A 17,925-nucleotide genomic window follows, 5' to 3' on the forward strand; every position below is an offset into this window, starting at 1 on the left:
ACAAGCTGGCTTTCAGGCATCCCTTGGGAGGGAGAAGCACAGCAATAAAGGCTGCGATTCCAACTGCTCGCGTTTTACCACGAGCGTGCTGTGTGCCATTTAGCCTGCTTGCTTCGTGCGTCTCAGCTGCCAGTCTCTGTACAGCGTGAAATCAATTCCTGACAATCACAAAGGCACCGTAGAGCCCCATCAGGGTAAAGATTTAAATGGACTCCTATTCTCAGTAGATAAGTGCACTGAAAACAAATAATTGGCATATCCAGGATACAAGGAAATAAACAGCAATAACAATTAAACTTTATTTAGATTTAATTTGACATTTAGCACAGCAATGAGCACAGAAAGAAGTACCAAAATACCAAACTCATAGCTTATAAAATAATCAAATATATTTCATATTTAGTGAAATCTCTCTACAACACGTCAGTGGGACTGCTGTAGGCAGCTCAACCCTGTATGTATATACATACAGCTGTGTTATATAAAATACTATATGTAGAGAAAGCACTGAAACTTAACACCAAAATAGAAAAGAGCTCAAAACTCAAATACTCCAGATTTGATAGTCATATTCATTATCACAAAGAGGTTCAAGCCCGCTGCAGGAAATAAAGCTCCAGCTTTGATACCATTGCAGGCACTAGCTGCGGTACTGAGCATGGGCTGGAACTGCCACACAGGCCAGGCTCTGGGCCCTGTCCCTGCTCAGGCACACGCTGCAGGAGCTGCTCTCCCACCGCTGGCTATCGCAAACCTGGCTGATGCGGGGTTGCCAGCTGGCATCATGAGCTAGCAGTGTGCCCTCGTGGCCAAGAGGGCCAGTGGGATCCTGGTGTGCATTAAAAGGAGCGTGGCCAGCAGGTCAAGGGAGGTGATCCTGCCCCTCTACTCTGCCCTGGTCAGGCCTCACCTGGAGTACTGGGTCCAGTTCTGGGCTCCCCGGTACAAAAAAGACAGGGATCTCCTGGAAAGAGTCCAGCGGAGGGCAACAAAGGTGATACGGGGCCGGGAGCATCTTCCCTATGAAGAAAGGCTGAGAGACCTGGGGCTGTTCAGCCTGGAGAAGACTGAGAGGGGATCTCATCAATGTTTACACATATCTGAAGTGTGGGAGACAGGGATTTGGCCAACCTCTTTTCTGTGGGGACAGGACAAGGGGCAATGGCCACACAATGGAGCCCAGGCAGTTCGGCACCAACACGCGAAAGAACTTCTTCACGGTGAGGGTGACGGAGCACTGGGACAGGCTGCCCAGGGAGGTTGTGGAGTCTGCTTCTCTGGAGATATTCAAGGCCCATCTGGACACCTCCCTGGGCAGCCTGCTCTAAGGAACCTGCTTTGGCAGGGGGTTGGACCCGATGATCTCGGGAGGTCCCTTCCAACCCCCACAGTTCTGTGATTCTAAATCAGTGGGTACAGAATGTCACAAGGGTATTACTCTGAATTTCAAAGATGCCCCTTCAGCAGATGACTAATTAATTCCAATTAGCTTTTAAAAATCTAGAAAGCTGCTTTCGTACAAGGTCAGGTTCCTCCACGCAGTACCGTACGTTTGCTCTGGCCTGCAAGCAAGCAGCATGTGAAGCAGCAACCTCGCTGCTCCAGGATAGCAATGCCAAATGAGGTGCTGGTCCCAGTGAACATTCCCACTTGCCCTGAGGGTGGACAAGGTTAGCGTTGTACTTTAAATCCCTGGTGATATGGAAATAGATACAAAATTGTGGCATTCCTGACAGCATCACTAAAGTACAACCAGAGTCCAACCCCCACACGGGTACGGAGCCCCGGTGCTGCTGGTGCTGTGGGTCACGAGCTGGAGATGCAGCCGAGCCGAGGGACCAGTCGCAGCAGCAGGGGAAAAGCAAGGGTGCTCTGAGGGCACGTGATTCGCAATGAGGCTCTGTGCCTGCTCTCATACCCGACAATACCATTGTGCGCTCATTTGTTTCTTTTTGGCACGATACAGTGAGTAATTTCCCTGCCTGGTCCCTCTAGGGAGACAACCAAGAGCCCTCTGGGGACTTCCCTGGAGAGGGCGAGCCCTGGCACGGCTGCAGGGGTCAGCCCGGGAGCCCGCGCCACGCCGCCCGAGGGGGAGCCCAACCCATGAATAATTCTCTAATTGCTCCTTCTCATCAAGCCAGCCATTGCGTCCTCAATTACACAGCAACAATACTATGGCTAACAGGATGAACTATAATTCATGGCCAATATTAGCGTTGTTATTTTACTATGAGTAACTTCCTGGTAATGGCCATTTGAATGTGGCAATATCAATTAAGTGAATATAAACGCTTAGCCTCTGGAAAAATCATTAATAAAAATTTCATTCTGATAGCCTCTAATCGCAGCTAAATACAATTACTCTTATGAGGCCACTATAAAAATTGTTTTTTCTCATCAGAAGAAATTCGTAAGGTTTCCCAACTGTTCGTAATAAAGAGAACACTATATAGAAAAGTCCAGAAAATAAGCACACATTTGTTTCTCAAACCCCATAGATAAACATGACAATATCTCTAAGTTACTGGCTACCGAACAGATTTCATGTAGCTATACTTAAGCTGTAGCCTAGTATAAATGTTTTCAAAGCAGTGCGTTGCTGTTTCGTCTGGAACAGCTGCACGGAATCTCTTTGATGTCAAGCTCTTGTGGAGGGACCGCATTTCAATTCCTCTTTACGCCTCCAAAGTGCTGAAACAGGAAGGAAAATGTATTTAATCAGAACTGTTACATGGAAAAAAAAAAACAGCCTTGAATGCAGTAGCAAGAAATAATTCATAGCTGCAGTTGCGGCAGAGCTACAAGAAGCCACACTCATTTGTATTTCAAAGGAGAGAGGGAAAACAGCCCGTGTTTCACCCTGCAGCACCCCTTCCTGCGGTGCCGTGCAGGGCATCGCGTCCCTGCCATGCTGCAAACACGGCCGGCGGGTGTCATGGGCTGCCCGTGCGCTCCTGTCCCCATGGAGCGTGCTGCGGGGTACCTGAGAGGTGCCCAGCCAGCCAGCAGTGCCCATATTTGCACCCACCCACCGTGTGCCTGGTGCCTGGGTCGCCCAGGACCCCCTTTGCTCAGGAAATACCAACTGTAATAGCAATCCCGACTGGTACCCTGCCTCCCTAACCTGGTGCACACATGCCCAGTGCGCTCGCTGCCCAGATAGTTAAATACAGTCAGCGGTATTTAATGTTTAACGTCAGCAAACATTTGCCCCCAGGACACATCAGGGAGTTCTTGCATGCATTAAGGAAGTAGCAGAGCGGGCAGCACTGTCTTCCTGCGGGGACTTAAAACTGAAGAAGCAACAGCAGCCAGGTCAAAGCAGGAAGAAGAGGCAACACAGGCAGAATCTCTCTCTCCCGCACTTTGTAAAATAGTCATGTGGGTTTGTTTGCCTTGTTTTGCAAATATTTTCCAGGAAAATGTTTGTTTGGGAATGCTCTCAAAAAGCAATGCTCAAGGAGTCCTCCTAATGACCTCAGTACATTTTCTGAGGTATTTCCCTAAGTATGATTTTTGCAGACATCCCCCTTACCGTGCAACATTTACCAGAGAAAAAGCAGAAGCCGAAAAAGGCTTCTGAAAAATCCAGGGGCTCTGCTTCAAAACTCAACGAGTCAACACACACAGTTTCTGCTTGTGTTGGTGAGCTCCATCTCACCTGCAGCAAGGGTCTGCCTGCCCCCTGCCCGCCAGCCTGGACAGCCCCACGCTGCCCCGCTGCACAGCAGACTTACTGCTCTCCCGTTCCAGCGCCGATGCTGTCCACAAACGGGATTTCTTCCCTGTCTGTCTTCCCCAGAACAAGCTGGTGCTTCTCCATGTTTATGACACACTGTAAAGAATAAATGTATCCATGTAAGAGGGAAAGCTGCAATTCACAGCAGTCCCAGCTTCTCCAGCATGGGTAAAAGCCCTACTAGAAAACTTTTACCTTCAGGGATTTCAGTGTTTGCAGGCCAAAGGAGAAGGATTTCTCATTGTCTTCTGAAAAATAGAAACATTTGGATTTAAACATTCAAAATGATCTCCCACGGCTTTCTGTAAAGTATCTGCACCCTTCCTCGATGGCTCCTCTGCTAAACAAAACCCAGTCTATAAAGGGGTTGAATTACTCCAGAGGGGAGAATAGGTAAACGAGGAAATTCTATTTGAAAGTAATTCTATTTGAATTTTAATGTGTTTCCTGAAGGCTCATGCTTTCCCTCAGGGTACCCCCAGCGGAGCACTCACCCACGACGAGCGCGGCGCACTCCACGCGGACCGCTCCCACCGTCAGGACCAGATGGGCAATTTGGCCGATGACCCTCTGGTTGCGTGGTAAGGAAATTGCCTCCTCCTCACTGGGAAGCGCTTCAAGATGCTCCTTTAACCTGCACGTTGAAAACAATTCTGAGATGAAACAGCCACAGTTCAACCCATCCGGGGAGGAGCAAACTGCGTTTGAAGGGTACTCAGACTTGAAGTGCTCTTAGCTTGTTCGTGTTACCAGGCTGCTAACAGACACTGCTTTCCTGGCAGGTTTTCTGCAATGTCCTGTGTGTAGTCTGCAGCTCATACCCACTTCAGTTCACAGCACCATCCCAAGATGCAGCCATGGGGTTGAGTCAGGCCTTGTTTGAAGCGAACTCTGAATGTAACTCACGGCTTGCGAGTTCTTTTTACCTGAGGAATCTTTTGTTTTACATTTCCCCAAGCCTTAGAAAGCTTGGGGAAATGCTTTGATCTAAAATTGCTTCTAATTTAGTGTTGGAGGAAGCAAGTGATGCTCTGCGTTGACTTCCATCAGCTGAGATAACAACATTTTGTCTCCATGCCTTAAAGCTAGGGCAATGTGTGTAATGCTTGCTTATTAGCAGATCCTACTGCTGGCTGTCTTCGGAGGAAGCTGTGACATATAAATCACATTCAGCCCAAGAAAAGAAAAAAAGGTGTCACAAATATCTCAAGTACAGTAATTTCTTCTGTCTGTGCTCCAAGAACTATTCTGACAACGCTGATTAATTATTTAGCTTTAATTCGTCCTTTAAGCCGAACTAGAATCTAATAGAAAAGCAGCCAGACAGTAATGTCTCTCTCAGGTAAACGCTGCATTTATTTTTGTCCATTCAAAGAGGCAGAGATGCCAGTGCTGAGGTTAGGATTGCCCACATCATTCAGCACAAGTACAAAGACCAGGAGAGGCAGCAAAGAGAACAATCTGGATCCCCTCTGACTCTTTACTTAGAGACTGGCCTTGAAAATGCTGTCAGGAGCACATCAAGTCTATTGGCTCCTTGACCCTGAGCTGGCTTATTCTGCCCCAGAACTGCTCTGGAGCAGGCATTTCCCAGCGGCTGCTCTAGTGACTGGAGGGAAGACGTGCAGGCTTGGGTCTCTCTTCCCTTCCATAAGCCTCCAAGCACAGCCTTGCTGTTCAGTTCTACACCCAAGGAGGATTTATGGCACTGCAGTGACCTGAGAGCTAGCCTTAAAGGCAAGAGAAGGACCTCAAAAGGTACAATGACAACACACAGGTTTTTAAAAAGCCTGTGCCTCAGGCACACGCATTCTGCCCAGACCCCAGACGAGGCAGCAGGAACCCAACCCCAGCGCCCCCAAGCCTGACCTGCAGGCAGCAGCATTGGCACAGCATCCTACCAGGCCCTTCAGCCCCAGCAGGAACAAGCACGCTCAGTAAGTCGCTTCCCCACTGCTTTCCAGGGCTGAATTTAAACAAAACTCGTGTTTTATCATCGCCACGTGCACTGGACTGCTTTGAAGTGAAACGTGCTGGAGCAGTGCCTGTTGTTGCACAGGGCCTACCACAGAGAAGGCAGAACAAGCCGGGCATCAAAGCCGCGTTTTTTAAGCTGCTTGGTTAATCTGGCTTTAGCTTTTGTCACAGCAAACACAAACAGCAAGGGAGCTGCAAGAAGCTGGTGGAAAGGCAGTCCTGCTGGTGCCTGCCAGGTCAGTCCCTGGGCATGTTTCTGAAGCTGAGCAGTGCTGCAAAAAAAATAAAACATAAAAATGCACAGGACCAGCATGGGTAAGATGGGCAGCAGAGGGACTGTCACAGGCCATCAGTGTACAGCTAGGACGTGTTGAGCAGCCAGTGTAATATCTTGCAGGATGAAGCCCCTCCACATGCACTGTTATAATCCATAAACCAGGCTGCGTTGCTTCACAGCTTGCCCCAGGAAGCACTACCATGCACCACGTTTCCGCAGGACAGAGCCCGGCCCACCGGAGCACACTTACCCCAACCTGTCCAGGCAGGCGGACGACATCAGGTTGTGCTGCGAGCCCGTGTCCACCACGGCCTTCAGCTCCTTCCCAGCGCACTGTGAGGAGCAAGCAGAGAGGGGAGACAACACGTGGGGGGGGAGGAGGAATGCAGAAGCACCGGTGTTTCCTTACATCAGCCCACACCTTCCTTGTCCCCCCCAAGCTGTCTCAGGGCACGCCCTACCACATGCACAAGCCCCACAGGACCGCCAGCATTAGCACATCACCTTGTCCATCCCAGCTGTTCAACTGCTTTTTGAGAAAGCTGGGGCTATGAAATAACGTAGTGCTGGGCACTGAGGGGCTCCAGCTGCAGACACTGGCCTTGGCATCTCCTTGGCACCCTATAGCTGCTAGACCTGGTGTATGGTGCAAGACGGTGCTTTGGAGCAAGAAAAATTTGGAGCATTTCAGTGTGCTCCCCCAGCCTTGCTACTTTCTGCAGCCTGACATCCGAGAGAAGGCATCCATCAGACCAGTTTTCTCTGTGATGCTTGGGTGTTCGTGCCATGGCAGCCCCAGGGCTGTGAGGGCAGGAGCAGCGCAGCCCTGGGCAAGCCATGAGCTGCACGCAACCGCTTTTAAGGCTGCTGCAAATCTCGGGTGATGCAGAGCTGCTGTCGTTACTCACGTAGGAGGAGATGGCTGCTAAATAGCAATGGGTTTTTATTTCGCTGCTGAAAATGACTGCTTTTCTCTTCTAGAACTAAACAGGGTTTTGTCAAAATAATGCCTTAAGCTAACATCCCTAATCGAGAAACAAGGAAAGCAAGAACATCGCGTGAGGCTGTCAAAAATGAAATTTGGAGGAAAAAAAATAAAATAAAACTGAAGGCTGTGGAATATTACCTGGCAGCTCACCACTATGAACTCCTCATCCTCCACTTTCCTGGAGCTGCCCAGTTTGGTCTGATTCAACTTATTGGTCTGTGCTGAGATGTCACTCTTCGGAGTCCAGCTGCCCCGGCTGCTTCGCAGTTTTGATAAATTTGTCTCCATTAAGCGCCTCTGCAGGATATTGTGCGGTTGCTTTAAGGGAACACAAAAAGAGAGCAGGGTGAAGTCAGTGGAAAACTCCAAAGTGATACGCTGCCAGCCTGCTGCATGATCCTCCGGTGCCCCTGGGTCAGCACGGATCTCATGGGAGGGCTGCCCCAAGTCTTCTCTCACAGTGATCAGAAAATTTCCCCTGATTTCCAGACTGCATGTATTCATCCTAGGCTGCACCCATTTGTTCTTGTGCTAGCTCTGAACATGGCTTTGATTAAAGAGAACTACTTGGCGTTGGTGAGGGAATAACCCTTTTCAAAAATATTAAGCAGATTTTGGAGGCACGTCTTTCTTTCTCCAAATTCAGGATTTGGCTTCATGTAGGAGTAAAAACAAATCAGGCTTTTCAAGGTGTTGTTTCCACTCTGATTGTCGTGATCTGTTGATAAGAGTATCAGGAATTCTGCAAAACTGGGAGAAGTTAAGAGGTAACAAAATCAACTGGAAAATTATGCGTACTAGATAAGTATGGAAAAGGCTTGTGGAGGTGCTGAATGAACTCATGCTGACAGTTGGCTCAGCACTGGTGTTGCTGACATGCAAAATAGCTGAGTCCGATCTCCACCGGTCATGTTCTTTGCATGGATCAACCCAGAATTTGAGAAGATGATGTGGGTGTTTGTGTGTTGGCTCTTCCATGTGCGAGTGAACAAGGCAGAACTGCAAGGAGCAAGCTTAATTTGCTGTCTAGTGTTAGATCTGGTCTCTGGATCAGAATTTGATCAAAAATAAGCCCTGAGTCTATCTTCCCAACATGTTTCCATTTAGCAGCTGAGGTAAGTGGGACAAGCCCTCAGTGTCAAACCATGGGAGAGAAAGGAGAGGAGAGGGAGCAGTAACACCACCTGCGGTAAGTTCACCCCAACAAGTCCCCGTGCACCGTGTGGCTGCCTCTTGCTTTCCGTGTCACTTCCATTTGCTCTGCGAGAAGCACGTTGCCTCTCAGTATCTCCTCTGACTGCTTTCCCAAAAGCCTTTTTATATTTAATGCTAGTCATGGACGGATGCACACACGCTGCTGGAGGTGAAATGACTCTACTTGATTATCTGCTCATTTCTCTGCCTGGCTAAGCTTCCCTCTGCCCCCCGACCTTTTCTTGTGATTCTAATTTGTCTGCAGTAAGAGCTTTTTACTGTCTCATCCTTGAATTTCTTGCATTCGTATTAAATACACTCGTGTGTCTGCAAAGGCATCGAGAACAGCAAACCCCTAGTTCTGAAGGGATTTCGATGGGATTGGGATAATTTTGAAAACTTCGTGCTGTAGTCCTCCAAGCTAGCCAGCACGCAGCCTCGCACACAATGCCTCATCTTTAAAAATATTCTGGACGACATGTTAAATAACAGCATTTACAGCAGGCTAATGCAACTTGGCATCATCCTAAAATAACTGAGGCGGCGTTGGTGCTTCACATCCTGCTGTGGGCAGAGCCCTGGCAGTTCAGCTGGATGCGAGTGACAAAACCAGGTATATGGTGCAGATATCCGTGGCCACAGGGACACGTAGTCTCCTTTTTTCCCACACTTTTCACTGCTCTTCTGCATACAACTTGTCACTTGAAATAAAATTTCATCATCGTTTCCAGCTGCAGGTGCTGTGTCTGACACTTGAGAGCACATCCTGTGCAAAGGAGAGACCGTGGCTGTGCTCCCCGTGACAGGGAAACATCAGATCCTACGATATGCCACCTCCTTCGTGCACAAAAAGTAAGAAAGATCCATCACCACTGGTGAGCTACCATTCTCCTGACAGGATCCACAAGACTAAACTGCAGGAGCCAGCACTACTTAGCTAGCTGCCAGGTAGGCAGACTCGCTCCACTATCAGTGGTACAGACCCCATGGTGAGGGATGAAGAAATCGATTCAGAAGCAAGCACTCTTACAGGAGGTGGGAGCAATAGGTGCACAATCAGCACTATCACCACCTTGAAGGCTCCATAACCATAACAAAAAAAATACCTAGCATTCAGCAAACATTTACCAACCACATGGGACCATCTCTTGCTGATGCTCGTTCTTGTGGAAGCAGCAGCGCATCCTGCCTTCAGGGGGGGAGGGAGGAGAGGAGCGCTGGAAAATGTTGCTTACTTGTGCTCCAGCACATAAATAATCTGGCAAAAGGGGGTTGAAAGGTTCCCTGTAGCACCATTCTGTCTCAGACTATTAATTAGTTTGCTTTAGCTTGTATTTCGCGACTCTCGTGTGCAACAGAGTGAGGGATGTTAGTCACAGAGATGACTCAAGTGATGGATACATACTTGGTAAACAGATAATGTGCTAGGGGACATGTGCAAACGCACTTTTTGCTGGAAAACTGCAAGCAGACCATTTATGGAAGGGAAATGGGGAAAACCTCTTCAGCGACAGATCTGGAAACCAGCAGTGTTCTCTCCTCAGCTCAGGTTGGCAGAGCAGCCAGTACCCAGGTTATTGGGTACTGTCTTTCTACACATCACACAAAACTGATGAGAGTTTTATAAGAGAATAAGATGTTACATACCACCATGAAAGTGGGGAAAAAAATAGTCTTTCCTAGTATTAAATTGCAGTAGTAAAAAAAATATTTCCTGCTATCGTTCAGAAGAATGGATGTTCCAAACAAGCCTTTTTTTTTTTTTTCCATAAAATATCTCCATTTCCATCCCTGTGACTTCGCAAAAACCTGCAATCTTCTAAAAAAGTCAGAGTAGAAAACTGGAAGAAACAAATGGAGACATCAAGTATTGCTGAACCTATTTACCGGTGTCTGTCAAAAATACAAATTAGTCAGTCCACTCTGTTCCTCTCTGATTGATACACACGTACACACCGCAGGTCCCAGTACGCATTTCCCTGGCAGGTTTCTCACTATTTTGGCTTCTAGATGAGGGGATAACAAGACCTGTCACAACAGTCTCCCTCAGGTGAGAGCTGAAGGTCAGGGCAGATGCCAGCTCCTCCCTGCCCCTAACCAACCTCACAAGGTTTGCCCTCTCTTTTGTGCCCAGATAGTTTGGGGGGAAAAAAAAAATAAAGTTTTAAAATACCAAGAGAGCTCCTCCCGGGAAATAACCACATTCTCTCTCTTCTTTGCATCCCCCGTTCAAATTCTATCAGCAGCCTCTTCTTGAGCATCACGTCATGGGACAAGAGATGCCTTCTGCTCACCCGCACGCCCCTGCTCTCCCTAAAAGGAGGCAACTATCTGGGTCAGCTGAATGATGGTGTCCACACTTGAAATCAACTGGATCACTGCTGATGATCAGGGGGGCTCAGACACGCGCCTCACACACGGGTAGATCTGTGTGCCTGGCCCTGGGGCCTGACGGCCTCTGTGCTTTCCCCCCAAGCGAGGAGGAAGCTGCCAGCTTCTGCTAAGCTCCGTGGGAAGGCAGAAATCTCCTGCGTCAGAATTAGCTGGTGCCTCTTGGACGAAAAGCAGATGGGCTGTAAATCAGTAAATAATCTACACATGTTGAAAGGGCAGTGAGGAAAAACTCAGCCTGGTGTGGCAGCAGAATAAATTACACGAGATACTAGAAAAGCAACTTCTCCTTCCCATCATTTTCTTCTGGTGTTCCTTGCCTTTCCCTCGTCCCAGGCTGTGAGTTGCTGGGCCACCCATCCCCAGCAACTCGCTCTGCTTTGGAAGCCAAGCCTGCATCTTCAGCCTTCATTGCTTGGTGGAAAATGCAGCACGAGCTGGTGAGAGCAATGCTGAGCACATGGAGGATCTGGCGGCAGGCAGCACACCGTCCACCTCAGGCAACAGCTCACGGGTACTGCACTGGGAGGCCCAAATCCCAGCTCCTGACCACCTTGTGCCAGTCCCCTGAGCTTTGGAGAGGTGGCTGATAGCAAAGCATCAAAACAAGCCCAGTTTCTGCTCATAACCATGCGTGTTATGAGCAGAAATGAGCTGGGTTATGTGTCATAAACCAGCTGTGTGTTTGTCAAACCCAGCATGCCAACCTATGGTTTGGTCTCGTATCATATAAAGAAAATGAAATACATACAGGGAGAAAGGAGCTAGAAGAGTTTGGTTCAATCCAGAGTAAGATACTAAAACATATGGGGCTTAATACGGACAATTACAACAAGTATTTACTGGGGAACACCAAAGCTGCCCACGCAGGGCATCACCAGGAGAGCACAGGCTTCCCAAGAGTGGGAGCACAGCAGCTGGAGGCGCCCAGGCGATGTGCCCCCCTCTACACGCACAGCACCACCGGGGGGGCCAGCCCGGGATGCAGCCAAAAGGAAAAGGATTTATCCCTGAACCAAGAGGAGTCACCGCCAGCTGCCACTGAAAGCAGTCACCCTGGAGACAAGGTTCTGTCCTCACCACCCATCCCCAAACCTGAGGAGCCATTATCTCCTCTTTTCTCCTGCCGAGGCTGATGGAAAACCCCTGCAGGAAACCCTGCATTAATAATGTCAGTCACACCAAATGCTCTTCCACCCACGTCAGCACAGCTGTCACACAATTTTAAACGTGAAAAGACGCTGCTTTGTTGGGAGATGTGTGGTTTTGTGAAAAGAAGGACGTGCAGGTGTCCTGAGCAAGGACCCCTGATGCCCTGGGCCTCCTACCTGTGCTGTTCGAGGCTGTGCTGAGGTGGGGGTCCCACCTGCCCAAAGCAGCGCCAGAGCACGAAAAAAGTCACTTTGTAGCTCCCTACCAGATAACCACAGTTCGATGGTGACTTAGCAAAGCTCCTTCCAAGCCTTTCCCCAGCCGAGAGACGTGGCTGCCTAAAACTGCAAAATGTTTGGGATGGTAAAAAAAAATAATAATCATTTTTGTGCACAATGCAGAGAACGGCAAGCTCATGCCACTCATCTCACCCAGACAAAGCTGACCCTAAGCCAGCTGAGCAGGAAGGCTGTGACAATACAATTAACTCACTAAAAATAAAGATTAATATTTTTCAACAAAACTATATCAACAATTGAAAAAAGTAAATATGAAATCTTACAAGGTGCAAGAATTTTGCAAAAACTGAGGGGAAAAATAAAGAAAAGATTTCCTCAGTAAGGCATGTTTTCTAGACTTTGTTCTTACATTAGGACTTTTTCTATTACATTTAGGTATTTTTTCCCATTAAAGAAAGCTCCAACATTTGTGCACATTATTCAGAAGAGCTCTCCAGCCTTAGAAATGGAGGATATTATGTGTCAGCTGCAGGATCACATGGTTCATTACATATGTATGTATTTAAAACCTAGCATTAAGTTTCTTCGTAAAAATTACCACATATGCATAAGCCTTTATCAAAGCGTAATCGTGACAGCTTTATATTGTGAAGTCCTGCTGGCTGTACTTCACTGAACCTTTTGTGATCACGTTACGCACACATCTGCATCCCAGACAAACGTGTACATATGTATGTATTATATGAAGCCATTTTGGTTTACTCTGATTCTGAGAGGATTTTTGTATAGAAAGCCGTATCCAATTTTCTGACATCTGTATCAATGAAAAAAAAAAGCTCTTAGATCCAAGTGCCAGACATGTGAAAGCACCTCCTAGCAAACAGCAACCTCATGTGATCCATAACATCATATTTCCACTTCCTTTCCTTTACATACAAAAGCCTCATTATTATACCAATTTCTACTTAATTCCTCCAGCAGCCAACTCATTCTCTTAACAGTAAAATAGCATGAAAAAAAATAAATAAATAAAAGACACTGCCCTATCAGATTCTTAAATCTCATTATGTGCTGTCAGTAAACACGATAAACCTTACGGTGTCTTTCGAAGTCCCCAGCTTCTTCAGCCCATCCAGAGGAAGAAGATCTGCAGAATCCTTGTGAATAAACTGAACCGCCTGCTTCATCCTCCTCTGCTGGCGGAGAGACGCAGCTTCCCTTATCTCCACTTCTTTTCTACTCGGCTCTGTCAGAATACCTGAATAAAACATCTTTCTGCCTGCGCAGAGCTTGCTTCTCAAAGATGCGCCTCTTGGAGGGACAGAGCAGGGGGAAGATGCGCTGCCTGTGCTTTATAAGCGGAGCCTCGTGACGTTTGGAGACCAGCAGGTACTCCAGCCAGCGCCGCGTAGTAAAGGAGGGGTTAGGCTCATTGCAGTGCGGTGCACAAACAACGCGGGTGAGCTCAGGCACACTCGAAGGGAATAATGAGCACTGCTCCTCCTCGCTGCCTCTCCTGAAAGTGAGATTAGCCGCAGGCGCCTGCCTCCGGCACTGCTCCCGTGCCAGGAACCGATCTCGGTCAAAGAAACGTCTTGCATGGTGACTCCTATGAGCGGAACCAGTCTGATTTAAATGGGCTCGATCCAGGAAAAAGGCAGGCAGGCATCAGCCTTCAGACACACCAGTGGCTCTCAAAGCCCCCAGCAGCATCACTGGCAGAAACGAGAGTGCCAGTGCTTTGACAGGGCTGCCAGCAGCCTGAGAGCCAGCGCAGCTCTGGAGCACAGCCTTTTGGCCTGACGCCGGTGTTTGAAGCAGCCCAGCTGATGACAGCTGCCCAATACCAGTGTGGTCCTGCGCAGTGAAAGATTTCACCAGAAACATTTTAATTTATTGTGTTTTCTTCAGAAGGGCCCAGAGGCTGCAGCTCAGCAAGCAGACATTGATGTGAACCTTTCGAGCTATTTGTTGCAAAGAGAAGGCGCATGAGAAAATACAGCCCTGGCTCAGGAGATACAGCACAGCTCCGGAAACATCCCACGTGGGATTGGTTTTTGTTAAGCTAAAGGACACTTCTGATGTGATAGCAAGCATGCACAAGAAAAGCAGAGCTTAGCCCAGGATTTATGTCAAGCCTGATTCCCAGGGCACTTGGAGCCCTGAGGAGGAACCACAGCTCCTGATGGTGTCTTTCCTCTCCCCGCTGATGCAGCCCAGGCTCACGCTTGCTGCTCACGGAGACACCACCGGCGTTCGGCCGGCTTTGGCAGAACATGCAGGGGGGGCACTGACAGCGCTGCCCGGACCAGGCGGCCCCGCAGGCTGGCACACGGGAGCTGTGCTGGTGCAGAGCCATGCCTGGAGCAGGGCAGATGTGAGCACCACCCGGGCTGTGCTGATGCCAGAGCAGCCACGTGCTGCGGGCAGGCATTTCACCTGAGCTCTGCAGCCACAGCCGGCCCAGCTGCACTCAGCCCCTCCTCACACGACCTCGCAGAGAGGAAAAATCAGATGAGCGCAAAACGCACTGAAACGCAAGCCCATTATTCCACAGCCTCACAAAAAGGCCATTACGCGTGAGCCAACTCAAGCATTCACTGAGCAGCCTGTGTGCAGCAGGATAATGAGGCTGACAGACTGAAGGGGGATATCGTTTTTTCTCCCGTGCTGACTTGGTTCATTATGCAACGGGACCATTGTTCCACTATGAGCAAACATGCCTGAGAGGACAAAAGCACCTTATTTTTCACCTTGGGAACTATTTGACACTTATTCACCTGATTAAATAAAGATACATGGCTACATTTGAGCTCTCCCAAAAGGAAGGAAGCACACAAGAAAACCAAAGGACTGCCACTGAAACCAGGCGGTGACTGTAATATAAAAGCTCCCTGGTGGAGTGGCACTCTGCCTGGTTTACCAGCAAATGCCCCATCAGCTCTGGTTTATGGCAAGAAGAGTAAAGCTGCAAGAGCAGGCGGAGCATTTAAAGCAACCCACGCACTACAGCTCCAAGACCACAGGCTGGGTATTCATTTAGCAGACAAGCATTTTGTCTGAATCACACAATTTCACTTTCACTGTGTGTTAGAAATGCACCTGATACCAAAAGATAAGAAAAAAAAAACCTGCCCTGTACTTAAGGGTAATAAGCAAGATAAAGGTCCTAATTCCCATCCTGATTTTTAATCATGGGGAAGAGGAAAGTTGGAGCAGCAGTGTATCATCTGCCCACACTACTTAAGATCCACAGTACAATAGTCGTTTAGTTTGGATACCTTGAAAACAGTGGTTAACTCCTGAGCTGGTTATTCGCTTGCAACAGATTAGCCAGGGGTATTGATGGCTCCCTCCCAGTGCAACCTCTCTGAAGGAGAGCACACTCAGAAAACGCTCATCCTGCTCACTGGAGACGGGTCCGCACACAACCATTGCCTCTCACTCAAGAAAAGCCCAACAGACTAAAATGCCTTGCTTACCCTTTCCTGACTCCAGCGCAGCGTGCACGCATCTCTGCACAACACAGCATCGAGGCTGATGTCAGCAAGAGGCTTCAAAAGGCTGCAAAACCCCTCCATGCTGGGGATGCTGGCCCTGCCTTCCAGGACAGGATGGCTCTGCCACCAAGCTGTGGTACTCACCGCTGCCGGCACGGACAGACGGCATGCACTGCAGACAGCACGTGCTGGGGAGAGAAGGAGTTAGGAGAATACAGTAAAAAGAATTTACTAACTTTCTAGAAAAGGGGGGACTAAGAGAGGGAGTCAGGAGAATCTTATCAAGTATTGATAGAGCGCTGATGGCATTAAACTAGGATGCTACTTAGTGTCTTTGCTAACTATGGTGCATTGTGCAAATTAACTACAGCAAGAAGCCGTGGGCCCCTTCCCAAGGTCAGTCTCCTAATGAGAGTGTGAGCCTATCTGAAGAGACTGGCAGAAACTGGTCCTGCGGATGGACAAGAGCCAAGGAGCAATTGAGTCTGTGCAAAGACAGGAGGTCAAGGAGCGGTGACGAGGAAGAGTCATCAATCTTCATCCCTACGACCCCCAACAACCACCACCAGAATACACTGCGCAAACCCAGATGGGAGGAGTTTATGGAAATGACTCCTTGGAACTAATTTTAATACGAAGCGGGGACAGGTTATGAATATGTATACGCATATTGTGAAACTCCATGCATATGTAACTCTTTGCTGCATATAACCAAGGCAAGTTGCCGCCTCAGGTGCACATGACTTTGGTGGGACTACCCCCGTGCTGCCCAGCGCTGAATAAACACACCTACTGTACGATCCTACTGATTGGGGAGCCCGTTTTCCACAGCTCACTGGAGGCTGAAGGCAAATGGCCCCAGAGGCTACCGGCAAGGCTGCCTCACAGGCCCTCCCCTATGCCCAAGGTATCTGTTGGCCCAGCAAAGCCGAGGACAGGGGCGCTTTTGTCTTCAGCACCCAAAGCTGCTGCAAGGAGGAAGCATGAGGAAATGCTGCTCTTCCTGGCCTCTCAATATGGGCGCTGGGGACAAGAAGGTGGCGCTGAACAGCAACACAAGCCCCCTCCAAGGCAGGGCAGAGGACATGCCGCACTGGGGAGCTGATCTAACAGCCTCCCTGCAAGATGGAGCAGCACGGCTCCTGCCTGCAGACAGAATTTGCTTTACATTTGATGTAAACTCACTGAGCTAAACACCAGGAATTGTATACCCCACTTTACAGCCACGCTTTATTGGCACACTACCCAGTCACGCGTGCAGGCTAACCAGCCTAAGGAAAGAAGAGCTGCTGAGGTTGTTTACACCCTCATTTCATCTCCTGTCTCAATGGAAAACAAAGAGCAAATCAGCAAAGCGGGAAGTGGGTCAGTCAATCCTGGTCCTCCCCCCCCCCCCCTCTTTTTTTCTGATCTCTCACCTTATCTTAAAAAGAAGTGATTTTTAGTACTTGCCAACATATCCTGAAAAGATGCAGAGATGCCCCAGAAAACTCAGAATAAGAAATAGATAAAGCTGTATAATTCAACAGCAACAGAAAAGCAGACATAAATCCCAGAAAAATTAATAATAATAATAATAATATAACCCAGGACAAAGACAAAACTCTACAGGAAAGAATTTCCAGAAGACAGACTGTGGAGGGCTCAAGAAAAGGAAGCCACAATAATTACTGAAGAAAAATAAATTATGCTGTCCAATAATGCAGTCTATATAATGGTCAGCTCTAGCACTTTCAGACAAATTACTGGAATAATTTGGAGACTTAAAAATTGCCTTTTGTCAAAAGTTTGGATGCAGGTATGGCTAATGTGTCTTTCAAAAGTTTTTCGTGGAGCTGAAAACACAAGAGAACTTTCCTCACCTGCAGCTTCCAAGCAAAAGCACATTCTCATATCTTTCTCTCCCTTACTCTCCCTTGCACAGCTTTCTTCAGGAACTCTACCTGGGCAGCTGGGCAGGAAATGGTGGCTGTAGAAGGGCAGGTGACACTTCTCCCTGTTCAGTGCAATAAGATTATTCCAGCACAAAACTTTCAAAAAGGTTAGTTTTAAGAAATACCAACACATGCTAGCTCTCACCCTCTCACATATATGCTGGAGTGGAACTGCAAATATTTATTTTGAAGCAAGCTACGTATATATTTCAAAGTGCCAACCATAACTACATCATTCATACTTCCCAAATCTCAGTGGATTTCACTTCCCCTCCTGCCCTGCAAAAGGCAGCTTGTGTGCTGATGGCTTCCTCTGCTGCTGGGGCTTTCCACGCCGTAAATTTTATATTCGGGTCATTAAAGATATAGGAGGGATCTTGTCAAGGCTAAACCTGTGCAAGTCATTTCACACCATACAAACACGATATTCTCTCTCCTTCTCTGACTCACAGAGACCAAGGAGCAGCGGAGCCAGGGCACGCAGGAATGGCACTGCTGAAGATTTGCTGAAGGAGATTTCTGAGCTCTGAA

At 48.3% G+C, this 17,925-nt stretch overlaps 1 protein-coding gene across 3 annotated transcripts; it reads right to left on the minus strand.

Annotated features, from left to right (window-relative positions):
• Positions 1 to 275: 275 nt before the first annotated feature.
• Positions 276 to 17,362, minus strand: NRIP3 (nuclear receptor interacting protein 3). Of its 3 annotated transcripts, XM_072039364.1 has the most exons (8): positions 17,323 to 17,362; positions 15,605 to 15,648; positions 7,123 to 7,302; positions 6,247 to 6,329; positions 4,237 to 4,376; positions 3,938 to 3,990; positions 3,741 to 3,838; positions 276 to 2,694 (listed from the first exon to the last, which is right to left on the minus strand). In XM_072039364.1, exons 1-8 carry the CDS (start codon positions 17,351 to 17,353, stop codon positions 2,679 to 2,681), a joined length of 645 nt encoding a protein of 214 aa, XP_071895465.1. In that variant the 5' UTR covers positions 17,354 to 17,362; the 3' UTR covers positions 276 to 2,678. The 3 variants fall into 3 exon arrangements, with proteins under 3 accessions (XP_071895465.1, XP_071895466.1, XP_005024770.4); XM_072039365.1 differs by lacking the exons at positions 15,605 to 15,648; positions 17,323 to 17,362 and adding an exon at positions 15,443 to 15,598; XM_005024713.6 differs by lacking the exons at positions 15,605 to 15,648; positions 17,323 to 17,362 and adding an exon at positions 13,058 to 13,741.
• Between the last annotated feature and the right edge of the window lie 563 nt (positions 17,363 to 17,925).

This window comes from Anas platyrhynchos, chromosome 5 (assembly GCF_047663525.1).
Source record: "Anas platyrhynchos isolate ZD024472 breed Pekin duck chromosome 5, IASCAAS_PekinDuck_T2T, whole genome shotgun sequence".
Taxonomy (NCBI): domain Eukaryota; kingdom Metazoa; phylum Chordata; class Aves; order Anseriformes; family Anatidae; genus Anas; species Anas platyrhynchos.

What these genes read in the sequence shown, in the direction of transcription:
- NRIP3 (XM_005024713.6), bottom strand. Translation starts at nt 13,231, where the DNA reads ATGTTTTATTCAGGTATTCTGACAGAGCCGAGTAGAAAAGAAGTGGAG. An exon ending in GTGCGCCGCGCTCGTCGTGG is followed by an intron (nt 3,991 to 4,236) that starts GTGAGTGCTCCG and finishes TCTATTTTTCAG; the next exon opens with AAGACAATGAGAAATCCTTC. An exon ending in AAACACTGAAATCCCTGAAG is followed by an intron (nt 3,839 to 3,937) that starts GTAAAAGTTTTC and finishes TATTCTTTACAG; the next exon opens with TGTGTCATAAACATGGAGAA.